Here is a 12,177-nt window from a genome sequence, read left to right as displayed (position 1 = left end):
TCAGGAACAGGGATCACAGCCCATCCACAGCTCCCGCATCAGGCTGCACATCCAACTGCATTAGAAAGGTCAGGGCAAATCTGCTGGCTTCTGTGCTGACGTGCCGGGTGCTCTGTTTATGTACGAAGCGACTGGTTAAGATCACAGAGTGTTGTGTTGTGCACTTTGTCCCTTCCCTCTCTCGCTATCTGCATATGGTTTCTGCAAAGGGTGAACAAACAGCAAAGGAGTAAGAATTCACTGCTCAGTTTGGGGTGGGCAAAAAGGATGGATTTCCCCAGATTCAATCTAAGGCTAAAAGGGACCCCCATTGTGACCATTTTGTCTGACCTCCTGCATAACCCAGGCCAGGGCACTGCCCTGAAATCATTCCTGGAGCAAATCGGTGAGAAAACTGGCCAGTCCTGATTTAAAAAAGTCCCGTGATGGAGAATCCATCCTGCCCCTTGGCAGATTGTTCCAATGATTTGTAACCCTCACTGTTAAAATGTGGCATCTTATTTCCAGTCTGAATTGGTCTAGACTGACGAGCCCTCTCTTCTCAGATTTCTGTTCCCAGGTAGGTTCTTAGAGATTGTGATCAGTCACCCCTTAACCTGCTCTCTGTTAAGAACAGATCAAACGGATCCCTATTGTGCCATTTGGGGAAGCCCTTCCTGATTCCAGCTGACGGTTCGGTCACTCCCTGGAGCAGAGAGACTGATAGCCACTAGCTAGTCTCATAGGAGCCCCAGCCATGGGCCAGGACCCCATGGTGCAAGGAGCTGTACTAACAGTCGAATAGACTTGCATTGAGTGCCATCCTGTTCTCATGTTACAGGACAGGGCACACAGGAACTCCTTGTTCCACACCTTGTTCCGTATCCCCTTATCAGATCTCCCCATCTCCTTTCCAAATCAGAAAGACCCCGGCTCCCTCCCCGGATCCCCACCACCCTGCCTTCCATCAGTCGCACTCCATCTCCACGGTCCTGATCAGATGCTGCAGGATCTAAAAACAACACTGAGGGCTGCGTGTTAATCGCTCACCACTTGCTGCAGGTTACAGCTGTTCGGGCTGCAAGTTTCAAAACGGCTTTGATTACCTGCCAGCCCCACCAGCTGCCCCGGGATCTGTGTCGGCTTGGCAGGACCGACGGAGGAAGAAGCACTGCTCCTTGTCTGCTAGGACTTGTCCAGGCCCAATGCTAAGGCGCGAAGGGACCAGTGTGACCATCGAAGCCCTTGCAGGACAGGGGATTTCCACTAGCTTAGCTAAACCGGTTTAACTCAAACCGGAGCAAGCCCCTGCATGGATACTCATTTCACCTTGGGGGTGAAGGGGAGCTGATTGCACCTGAGCTTAAACCAATTCCTGACTGACCTCCTGAAATCACCCGGGTTTAAACCAAAGCGCGTCCACACGGTTTTCTGCACTGGGTTAGCGGAATCAGTTTGACATCACACACCGGCACAGCGCTGCATGTAGACGTCCCCCCCGGGGAGTCGGCTGAGGGATAAGAAGGTCTCCCTTAGACATCGGTTTGTTTCCCGACTCCAAGGACCCTTAGCAAACAGGAGGCAGCCATCTGATTGGGCAGGCAGCGTCTGGAAGGCAGCTGTCCGTTTCGGACCAGAGGCAGGGCTCGCTCTAGGCCCTTTCGGGTGAGCCTCTAGCCAGCAGCTCCCTCCCCGGTGTCGTGGGCAGAAGGGAGGGTTTTGTGCACAGCTGGGACTGGAGCTCGCTGCTGAAATGCCTCAGCTCCAAGGCCTAAAAAGGCAACATTTCCAAGGCACCAGTGCAAGCCCGGGTGCATTGCACCGAGGGTTGGCTCTGGCCCACGGGCTCCAGTCTGCAGAAGCTCTCCCGACTTAACCCTGCCACCTGCCTCGGCTGTTTACCCAGCCCAGATGGCAGCAGAATGCCATGCCCAGGAATGCACAACCCTGACTGCACTCAATCAGCATTCCTGCGCCCCCGGCGCATGTCATGGCCTGCGTCCCCCAGGCGGAAGATGCCGGATTATCCCTGCATGGGCTCCGCTCCTCCACACCAAGGGTGAGTTTAGACTCCAAGCCAGGGCAAATCCATGCTATGGCTTCCTCTGTGGGCTTGCCCCCCAAAAGTCCTATGGCCCATCCTGCTGGCCAAGGAGGAGAGGGTGGAGCTGTGCTCGGAAGCCTGTCTACACCACTCCTCTTCTGAGCCTGGCGATCCCCTCCTCCTCCTCCTGCATTCCAGGAGGTACTGCCTCCGGAAGGCAGGACTTCCTGAAACAACTCCACTAGAGAAGTCTCACCTACATTTTATGGGAAAAGAAGAGACGGAACTGATTGGCAAGGCTCATCAGCCCAGAGCGTTTCATCCATGGCACAAGAGCAAAACACTCATGTCCCAGGCTATCGACCCTTCGCACGCTGGAAAGCACAGTTGTATTCTGAAAACTCCTGGCCAGACATGGGACGCCGATCGTCCTGACACGACAGCACCGTGCAGCCAATAGCATCCGACTCTACTCATCATCGTACCTGCAGCCACCAGCACCTAGATGCAGTGTGTACGGGCTGAACACTAGCCAACCTGGCGGTATTTGGAGGCAGACAAAAGCCCACACCTACCCAAGAGGATCTCACGGCACATGGGGATCTCACGGCACTAGGGGGCCAATGCCCACTGTCTGAGCTCTCCACTTTGTCCCTTCCCCGTTTATTGCTGCCCACGTTGGCCCCATCCCCGACTCTCACCGTCCCAACGAGATCAGACAGAGGCGAAAAAAATCCACTCAGCCTCACGGGTTAGAATCTGAGGCAGAACAACGCAGGCTGCCGAAGCAGGAGAGACAGGGTGGCCATGCTCCTGACTTTGCCAGGGCTACCCAGACTCCCGGCCCACGCCAAATCTCCCAAGCAGAAGGTCTGGGCTAAAGCCAATGTTGCATCAGGAGAGCAAGCTGCATGGGGACCAGATGGCAGGGTGTCCAGCCGGGAGGCTGAAAGCAGGCAGAGGGGATGCTGCAACTGACTGCCAGCATATCGACTAGCCCTGGTAGCATCGCCTGCCAGCTGGCCTCCAACCCGCCCAGGTGTGGTCCCCGCATCCTATCCCCGTGACGATGGTGCCAGTAAGATGAGCGTGCATGGGAGGGGAAAGGCATTGGGGGGACTTGGCACAACTGGCCTGACCTGGCACTGAAATGCCAATGGAATAGCACTGATTGCCTCTCAGAGCACCCCCCACCCTGACGTCCCCATAACGCCCCCTCCCCAAGCCTGGTAAATCATCCCACAGCCACTCAGCATTGTGCCCAGCCCCCCTGACCACGCCCCTGCCCCCTGTAATGGGCTCCTCCAGGAAGGAGGGTGAGATCCAGATCAGTTCCTCTCCGGATTCCAGGCCAATGCCCAGCCCCAGGGAACCCTCTTCCCCACCCTGTGTCTGCCCTGGAGACAGGCTCTACCTGGCGCATGGGACTGGTGGAGCAAAGCCCTGGCTGGACGGAGCTCTGGGAACTGCCTCAGGGTGGGGGGAAAGATCAGAGCCATCAGCTGCTGTGGGGCTCCCCACCCCCCGATTCCAGCAGGATCTGGGTCAGCTCCTTCACATCACGCCCCCAGAAAGTGGCCAAGAACCGCTGAAAAGCCTGACCCCAGAATCAGGTGTGGAGATCAACCCCCCTCCTCGCCCCCCCGGAAAGAGGGCACATGCAGAACCCCCCTCGGGGATTGCTGAGCCACTTGCCCAGAGGGACAGCTGAAGAGGAGTGGAAGCAAGGAATCCTGCCCCGCCCGACGCTTGCCGAGACGCCCCGGCTCCCTGGGGGATCGCCCCCCAATCTGACCCTAGCAGGGACTCCTAGCCGGTGCGGTTCCCCTGGGATCCCCAGGCACAGGGGAAACCCAGCAGTGCTCCGCTCCTGCCTCCATCTGCACCCTGGAGCTGCCAGCCCCCATCCACGGCCTGCCCCGCACCCCATGCTAGTCTCTAGCACCGGTGCAAGAGACCCGCTAGCCAGGTCTTGTCCATGGGCTTTCTGCATGACCTGGACAGCCAGGCCGCACCAGGGCAGGCACGTTCTGGCGGCTTTATGGTATAATAGGAGCAGCACCTCTCCTGGGCAAACGGCTCTCACCTGGGCCTAGCCTGGGCCAGAAGGGGAGGAGAAAGGCACCGGGGTGCAGGGAGCGGGGAGGAAGGCTGCCCAGCGGGGCAGTGGAAGATGCCGGGGTGGGGACGGAGGCATGGAGGAGGAGACGGACCAGGCAGCAAGGAAGCATGGGGCAAGAATGAGTTTCATTGTCTTGAATGAAGGCCAAAGCTTGGCTCCCACGTCACAGTGGGAAATGCCATAAGCATCAGCCCACTGCCAAGGGAGCGGGCGAGGGTGTTGCCATGGGGATGGTGAAAGGGGTCACGATTGGGAGGGGAGGTGCCCCCGAGACTACGTCGCCTGCCCAGGGAGGTCTGAGGACAGGGAGGTACTGGCCACGCCTGGCCACGCTGGACCAGTTCCTGTGAAGAGAGGCCGGGGGGCCCCAGGGGACTCGCTGGGCGGGAACACGCACAACAGCCCCGGGCTGCAAAACTGGCGTCTCCCTCCAAAGCTTTGACGGCAGAGGCGCGGAGCAGCTCAGCGGCTGGGATCGCGGTGTGTTCCCCCGCCCGGCCGGGAGGGGCTCTTTGGCACCAGGGCCTGGGAACCCATCCGGCTCGCTGCGGGATGCCTGCTCCACCAAAGCGGAGACCGTGCCGCGGCGGAGGCTGCCCTGGCTGCTGTGACTCAGAGCGGCCTCGCCATGCACAGACGCCAGGACCCCAGAGGGCTCCGCTCCCCCCCCCCCATCAACGCCCCGCGCAGTCATCCCGCCCCACCCCAGCCGCGCCACGAAACAACAGCCCAGCCACCCGGAGCAGGCCTCCTCGGGCAGGGCCCCCGCGCGCCAGTCAGCTGATCCTCCGGGCCCTTCGTCACGGACACGGCCCCCCTGGAAAGCTGCAGAACCCGGCCCTCCCCCTGCCGCTGGGAGCCGGGGAGCCCCCGGTCAAGCGGGGCTGTCGCGGGAGTGGGGTGAGCCGGGACACGCCCTGCTAAGGAGACACCGGGTGAAGGAGGAACCTGCCCACAACCACGTCCTCTCCCTGCCCAAGCAGCGCCCCTGGGCTTGCCCAGTCCACGCTGCCGGCTCAGCCCGCCGTTCGGGTCCTCAGGATTGTCAAGCACGACAGGCTGCTGGCGACATTTCCCCCCCCCCCCCGGGAGAGGGTGCGGTCACTCTCCCTGCCATGGCAGGGCCCGCCCCTGCTGTCTCGGCCCAGGCCAGACCCTGGGGCACCGGAGCACCGGCTGAGGGAGGGCTGAATTGCAAGGCCGGTCCCACCCCTGCTGCAGCCACCGGCATTGACTTTATTAGGAGGAGTCACTTGCTCTTTTCTGCCAGGAGTCGCCCCGCAGCAGAGACCCGGGCAGCCGAGGGAATCAAGGGCATCGGAGGAGCATCCGGGGCTGGGGTGGAGATGGGTCAGTTTCCATAGTGCGTTTGGTCCCCGGTCCCACGGCTGACAGCTCTATGGTGCTCGTGGGTCAGGGGATACACAGGACCCCCGCTTATTCTACAGGCCACTGGCAGCTGTCGAGTGCAAACCTTAACGCCCCGAGGGCAGCTAACCACCTGCACCAAAGAACTCCGAATAAAGCCTGCAAGCCAGGTTCATCCCGGGGCAGTTCTCTGTCCAGCCCCAGTCACTGATGAGGAGTGCCTGACCCTGCCAGGACCCGGCAACCCATGCCCCAAACTCCTGCTCTCCCACGTACACAACGTTCTCTGGCGAGAGGCATGGGAAACGCGGCGCTGGTCCAGCCACGCGACCCCCGGCGCTGACAGCTGTCTCATCCAGCCAGAGTGCAGATAAGGGAGGGGCTGAGGAGGGAGCAGCCTCCAGCCCAGGCCGGCGGGGGAAAGAGAAGTCCATGGTGCAGCGGGAAAGAACCTCTGATTGTTGTCAAGTCTGCAGCCAGCCAGCCCCGGGGAAGTCTCATTAACGCGCTGTGCTCCTCCCGAAAACAACGGGCCACCCGCCCCGCTTGAATTGCTAAAGCAGATATTTGAAGTACTAGATCGTTTTTGGATGAGAAGATGGCACCTTGTCCTCTTCACCGTGGTGGCGTGTCCCTTAAAGACCACCAGATTAGTCTGGGAACAGCACCGTTCCTGGGTTGCTAGTACACATGAGCCCCTTAAAAGGGCCCAGCACCCCACCTCCACAGCAGGACTGGCTCTCCGCCCAGGTGAGCGGTCCCCCAGCTTGAAGGGAGAAAGCCCAAGGGGTTCTCAGCAGCGATCGTGCTTTGGCTTCTGGGGTCCATGCAGGATCCACTCACTAGCTGCTGGGGTGAGGCCCTGGGGACTGAAGTCCTCCGAGCATCCATCGCAAAACAGGGCGTGCTTCCCCCGTTCAGGGCCCACCTTGCCCAGTGCTCAGGGTATGACGCAGCCCGCTCTGGGCCTGACCCATGGAGGACGGGTGTGTTCCAGCGACACGCCCTGGCTCGGTAGCTATCAATTCCTATCTGGTAGGATCTGGGCTGAGACACGTCCCACCTCCCGCCCCCCGCAACCTCACCGAGGAACACAGCCAGCTAGTGAGGTGCATCGGACTGTCCTAACCCACCAGCAGACCTCTGTGGGGCGACGTTGAGGGATCCCCCAGCATGGCATGGCCCCTTCTCCCCCCATCCACGCCAGCCCCCTGCCCTGACCCCCCTCGGCACTCCCTGTCTCCACACACCCTTCTGCACAAGCTCCCCTTGGCTCCTGCAGTGGGTCATTAGGAGTTTCCGATCCAGGCCTTTGTTTTGCTTTTTTTTCTCTCTCTCTCAATGCTGATGCCTGGTTCCTTTCCAGGCCTGTGAGGGCCGTTTCCTTTTCTAGGAACACAGCAGAGACCAAGCCTAAAAACAGCTGCGCGGGGAGCCGGGGCCAAGCTAGGCAAGCAGCAGCTTTCGCTTAACTCTCTCCTGGACCTGATTGTCCGTGTGCTCCCTGCCCCTCGGCTCAGAGGACACCTGGGCCCAGGAGGCCCCCGGCACAGCCTCGCGACCCTCTCAGCCGGGGACCACGAGGGGCGCAGGGCAGCGAGCCCCAGGAGCCTGCGATGTCTAGATCCCAGCTCTTTAATTTCCATGCCACTGAATCATCTGGGCACTCATTAACCCGCTGGATGAACCATTGCTCGTTCCCCAGCCCCAGCCCCCGGGGAGAGGTTGGACCAGCCAGTGTGAGCCAAGACAAGGGGCTTGGGGGGCAGAATTAACCCTTGGCTCTCCAGGTCCCTGTGTGCTCCCACAGGAGGGAGGACGGGCTCGCCGTCCCATACAGCCACGGCTCTCTGGAAGGAGTGAAAACGCCAAGTGGCCGGCACCTCTCAAGCAGGATGGGGGAGAGGGACCTGAGCCGTCGGTGGGGCTGGCTCGGGATCCCGGCCCGTTGCAGCTGGTCAAGGAAACATTTTTGCTCCCTTTGGTTGATACTTTGTCACATTCTTCCCAGCCCTGCCCATGGCATCCTCCTCCTCCTCCTCTCCCCCTTCATCCCCTGCATGCACACACAGACACTGCAGTGACCGGTCCCCAGGTCCCCAGCTCACACTCGGGCACCAGCAGGTCTTGTCTACACCGTTAAGATAACAGCCGGGAACTGCAGACACCTTTCCCAGCCCCACCCCTGCCCCGCCTTCTCCCAGCTGCTCCAGCCGGACCCAAACTCGTCCCGTCCCCCACCTCAGCACGTTTGCTGTACCCACGTCTTTGCCCTCCCCCTGCCACCTGTGAGGTCAGAGACCCCGGTGGCGGGCACCGTGCAGAGAGACATGGAGCTAGAGGATTTCCTGTGCCTGTCCCAAAGGCGGAGCCGGGGAAGACATCGGCAAAACGCAGCAATGCTGGCTTACCACACAAGTGTCATACGTGATCCAAAAAGCTCTTGCATGGAGCAAAGGGCACAGAACGCACTGAGACTTCCTCCTTATCCCTGGCGGGACAGCGCCGATTGCCGGGGGGTTACACCTGCCGCGGGATTTGGTCCCCGTGTCACGGCTGAGAACAAGATTCCTAGGGAGCTGCTGAGCACAGCTGGGCATTCCACCCCATCTATCTTCTCCGACAGTCTCTGCCCCACATCCCAGCCCTCCCAAACTCTTGCTGCTCCTCGCCTCCAAAGAGGGAGCCGTCCCCCAGCCCCGGGCGGTGCTTTCCCCTTCGGCAGAAGCCTTAGGTGGCTCTTACCTGTTTCATGACGCTCCCAAAATCCATCCGATTTCACTCGGCCTCCGAGCCGGTTACATCCAAGGACTGGGCGCTTCCCCTTTGGCGTTCCCCTGGCTGGCGGGGTGAGTGGGGTGGGAGAAGCGTGGGGCCGGGGCGCGGGAGGGTCCCGGCGTTGCTGAAGCGCAGGCTGGCGGGCGTGAAGAAATTAAAGAGCTGCCCCCCCGGGAAGAGAGAAAGAGCCAGGCACAGGGAGCGGGGGGAGAGGGGGCTTGGATTCCTGCAGGCGGAGGGAGAAATCAAGGCAGCCCCAAGCGTCTGGGGAGGGTGAGGCTAGAGAGCGGAGCGTGGAGCGACCAAGTGCGGAGCAAAAGCTTTCAGGACTGCGCGAAGGGGGGTTTCCTTCCCACCCGCCCAATCTCCAACTCATTAGGAAAGCTTTCTTTCTTTCTTTTTTTTTTCCTTCTTCCCTCCCAGCCCCACCACTGCCGGCTGCCTGGGGCCTTCCCCCCCCCCCGCCTTAAAGGGCATGGCAGGCATAAAACCGGCCCATCTGTGTAACGGGAGGGCGGGCAAGGCAGAGGGGGCTGGAAAAGCACAGGATGGGGGAGTCAGATACAACAACAAACTAGGTCATCCATCCTGTTTCCAAAGGCTCCTATGCAAACAGACGGAGGGGCGGCCTGTCTGGCCCTTATCACCCGCCGCCCGGCTGGAGTGTTTGGCATCTCTGCCATGCCGGGGCTGGGAGGAAAGTCACCTGAAAGCCCCGGCACCCTGCAGCGTTTGGTCTGGATCTAGTGGCACCTACCCCACCGGGCTTCGGGATCAGCCTGGGGGACGTCCTGGGCAAGGACAGTGGTGTCCAAGGGGGGAGGACATTTCCCTGCCCCACTGGGGATTGCCAGCCCGGATCAGAGCCAAAGGGAGCTGGGATCCTGTGTCCGACAGTGGGCAGTGCCAGCTGCTACAGAGAAAGGGGCAAATAAAACCCACTAAAGGCCAGTGATGGAACAATGTACCCCGAGGGCACCTTTCTCCTGACGGCCGTCAGGCAGTACTTGGCCTGCCCCTTGTACATCCCTGACTCGGGGCCGGGGCCAGACACGGTGTGATCCTTACTGCTGCGAACTCAGCCCTGCAGGAAACAGTCCAGCTGGCACCACAACCCACGAGAGGGTGTTGTCCATGCCCACGCCCCTGGGGATTCCAGACGCCTCATTATAGGGCCTGATTTCCCGTCCCATCGACACCCATCTCCTGGCATCCCACGGCAATACCCCAGCAAATGGCACCGGCACCATGGCAAGACAGAGGGGTTTGTACCACCACGGATGCATATTTCCCTGTTCTGCCTTCTCCTCATTCTTACATAATCTGTGTATTCCCCCAGTGCCGAGGAGTAGGAACCCAGTGCGCCAGGTGCTGTACAAACACAGACCAAATGGACAGTCCCTACCCCAAAGAGAACACTAAACCCCAGGTCTCCTGCCTTCTTTATGCCATGCTCAGAGGTGACAACAGAAGCCACCCCCCAGCACCCCAAAAACAACTTGGAGAGAAGTCAGCCCCTGACACACGCCCAGCAGCGCCCTGGCCCATCCACCCTGGTACGATCTGGAGCTGGTGCCAGCAGGGACTCGCCAATATCAGGGGAAGTGGAGCAGTGGGGGAGGTTTAGGAGGATCCCTGCACGTGACTGGCTGGATGCTGGGAGTTTGAACGACCTGTCAGACAGGAAAGCATGCAAGGGAATCGGGTCCAAGCCGACGCACCCAGCGGCAGGCAGTTATGGTGCGACACACACAGACGCTGGTCACATTTACCCTTTTTCCTCTCCCTTGTTTCTGTTGCCCTCTGCGAAGCCCGGGCCTGCAGCCGTACCTCCTTGGGCTGCAAGCTCGGCAGCTCTCCCAGGCTGAGCAGGGCTGGGCCTTGGTGCTATCTGGTCTCGAGCTAACATTCCGACTACCTATGGTCATTGCAGATAAACTGGCTTCACAGTATTTTGGACAGCAGCCGAACAGAGCGACTGAATTGTAAAATCTGAACGAAAGGCACCGGGGCAAGGGGAAGAGGGCGAGGTTTCACCGGCCCAACTTGCACGTCTGTGCTGAGACACCGGCCGCTCGCTGAACAGAGCAGGAGCGAGGGAGTGCCGTGCCCACCCGCAGACACTAGAGGGCGGTGGGAGGAAGGCAGGAGACAGGGAGCCAACCCGCCGCGTTTTGGGGAACCGGTGCAGACACAGAATTGGGCCGAGCCCCATCCAGCCCTCGGGGAGAAGCAGGGGAGCTGGCTGGGCATTAGTCTGCCCTGCCTCAGCCGAACCCCAGCTGCCTTTCCCAGCCAGCGCAATGCCTCGTATCGCCGTCTGTCCATGCTGGGGGCTTGGCTGGCCCCCCATCACCGCAGCATTTGGGCACAGCACTCCTCAGTGTATTTACTCTCACCGCACCCCCGGGCGGCAGGGCAGCACCAGCGCCCCCATCAGCCAGAGGGGAACTGAGGCACAGAGAGAATAAGTGACCTACCCAAGGTCACAGGGCACCTCTGCCAGAGCAAAGACTTGAACCCGGGTCTCTGAAGTCCTGCTGGTGCTCTGACCACTGGGCAATCCTCCCTCTTGGAGGGCTCGGACCCTTGGCCACATGGCGGTTCGTAGAGACCCAACCCCCTGAGCATCATTCTCCCCACCCCCGCACCCCGGTAGATCGTGACCCAACACACCTCAGCCTCTAGGACCCTGCTGTCCAACAGCTGCAGCTCCTTGCCCAGCATGAGCAAGCTAAGCCCGGGCTGAACCCAAGCAGCATGTCCCACTGGTAAGGGCCCTGCCCTGGGACTTAATGAGTTCGAATTCCCTGTTCTGCCAGAATCCATTTGTGACCTGGGGTAGGTCATTCAGCCACTCTGTGCCTCAGTTTCCCCAAATGACGGAATTACCTCCCGGGGTGTCCTGAGGATAAATACGTTGAATGCTGGGAGGTGCTCAGAGGAAAGGGAATGAGGGCCAGATCAGTATCTTAATGAGACCATTTTTCCTACTCAAGGCAAAGTCTAAAAGTCCAGGTCTCCTGTCCTCTCCCTACCAGGCATCCAAAGCCGCTTTGCAAATACTGCCCCCTCCCGACACTGCAAGGATCTCCCAGCTCCAGCGCTGAGCTCTTGGATTCTCCTTCGCAGGCAGCGCACGACCCCACTGCTAACCTGCCACCGCAGGAGACGTGGACACGGCCTCGTTACTGGCCGCCGTGCTCCCCAGCTGTTACCGTTCATCTGATCCGGGCAGCTGCAGGGTCTGGCTTGGGCACCAATCAATCAGCCGCAAATAAGGAATCCACAGAGCTACCTTCACAACGCCCATGCGCCTTACCACGGTCGCTACAACAGCCACTGCAGACCCGAGCTTCTCCTTGGAGGAGCCCGTCGCTCCTGGACAGGTTAATTCATTTTTTGCTGCTGGCTTCCTTTCTGCACGCGGGCTGTCCCCAAACCCAGCCCGCCTCCCCAGAAACAACCAGCCATTGATGACTCAAGCTTTCCCGGCTTTCCCTCCCTCTCCGCAGTGTGCTTTACTGCACATCTGGTTCCAGTTGTGGTTTGTAAGCGAGGGGCAGATCTGATGGCTTCCTCTGAAAGCAGAACTAGGCAACGTGTTTTAAAAAAAGAAGAAGAAGAAGAAGGGAGGGGGAAGGAAGGAGGAGAGGGGGGAAAGTGAAGTTAAACGAGTGTGAAAAGGTTTGCTTCTGTTCCTCTTCTTCTCACTGCAGGCTCAGCCACAGAGGCCACGAGGAGGCATCTCCCATGCAAAATGGGATCCCGTTAGAGGCCTAATCTCAGATAAATAACAGAGAGTGGGAACCTACCCCCTGCAAGCTCTTCCAGACGAGAAAGTCCCCAGGTTAGATCCTGCAAGGCTGGCAATCCCCCGGCTGGA

The 12,177-nt window shown here is 60.0% G+C and overlaps 1 protein-coding gene across 13 annotated transcripts in view; it reads right to left on the bottom strand.

Annotated features, from left to right (window-relative positions):
- TNS1 (tensin 1) overlaps nt 1-12,177 on the bottom strand; it is a 298,282-nt gene that overhangs the window by 205,645 nt on the left and 80,460 nt on the right. For 3 of the 13 annotated variants that reach the window (XM_084643947.1, XM_084643937.1, XM_084643948.1), the window contains exon 1: nt 8,259-8,602. The exons of the other annotated variants lie outside the window; for them this stretch is intronic. In XM_084643947.1, the coding sequence (XP_084500073.1) occupies nt 8,259-8,285 (27 nt within the window). In that variant the 5' untranslated portion in view covers nt 8,286-8,602. Of the gene's footprint in view, nt 1-8,258; nt 8,603-12,177 lie in introns of those variants that run through there. 13 annotated transcript variants of the gene reach the window in all.

Source organism: Lepidochelys olivacea (genome assembly GCF_965140295.1).
Source record: "Lepidochelys olivacea isolate rLepOli2 genome assembly, chromosome: 11".
Classification (NCBI taxonomy): Eukaryota; Metazoa; Chordata; order Testudines; family Cheloniidae; genus Lepidochelys; species Lepidochelys olivacea.
The sequence above is the reverse complement of the archived record's forward strand: the minus strand, read 5'-3'. Positions and strand labels throughout refer to the sequence as shown.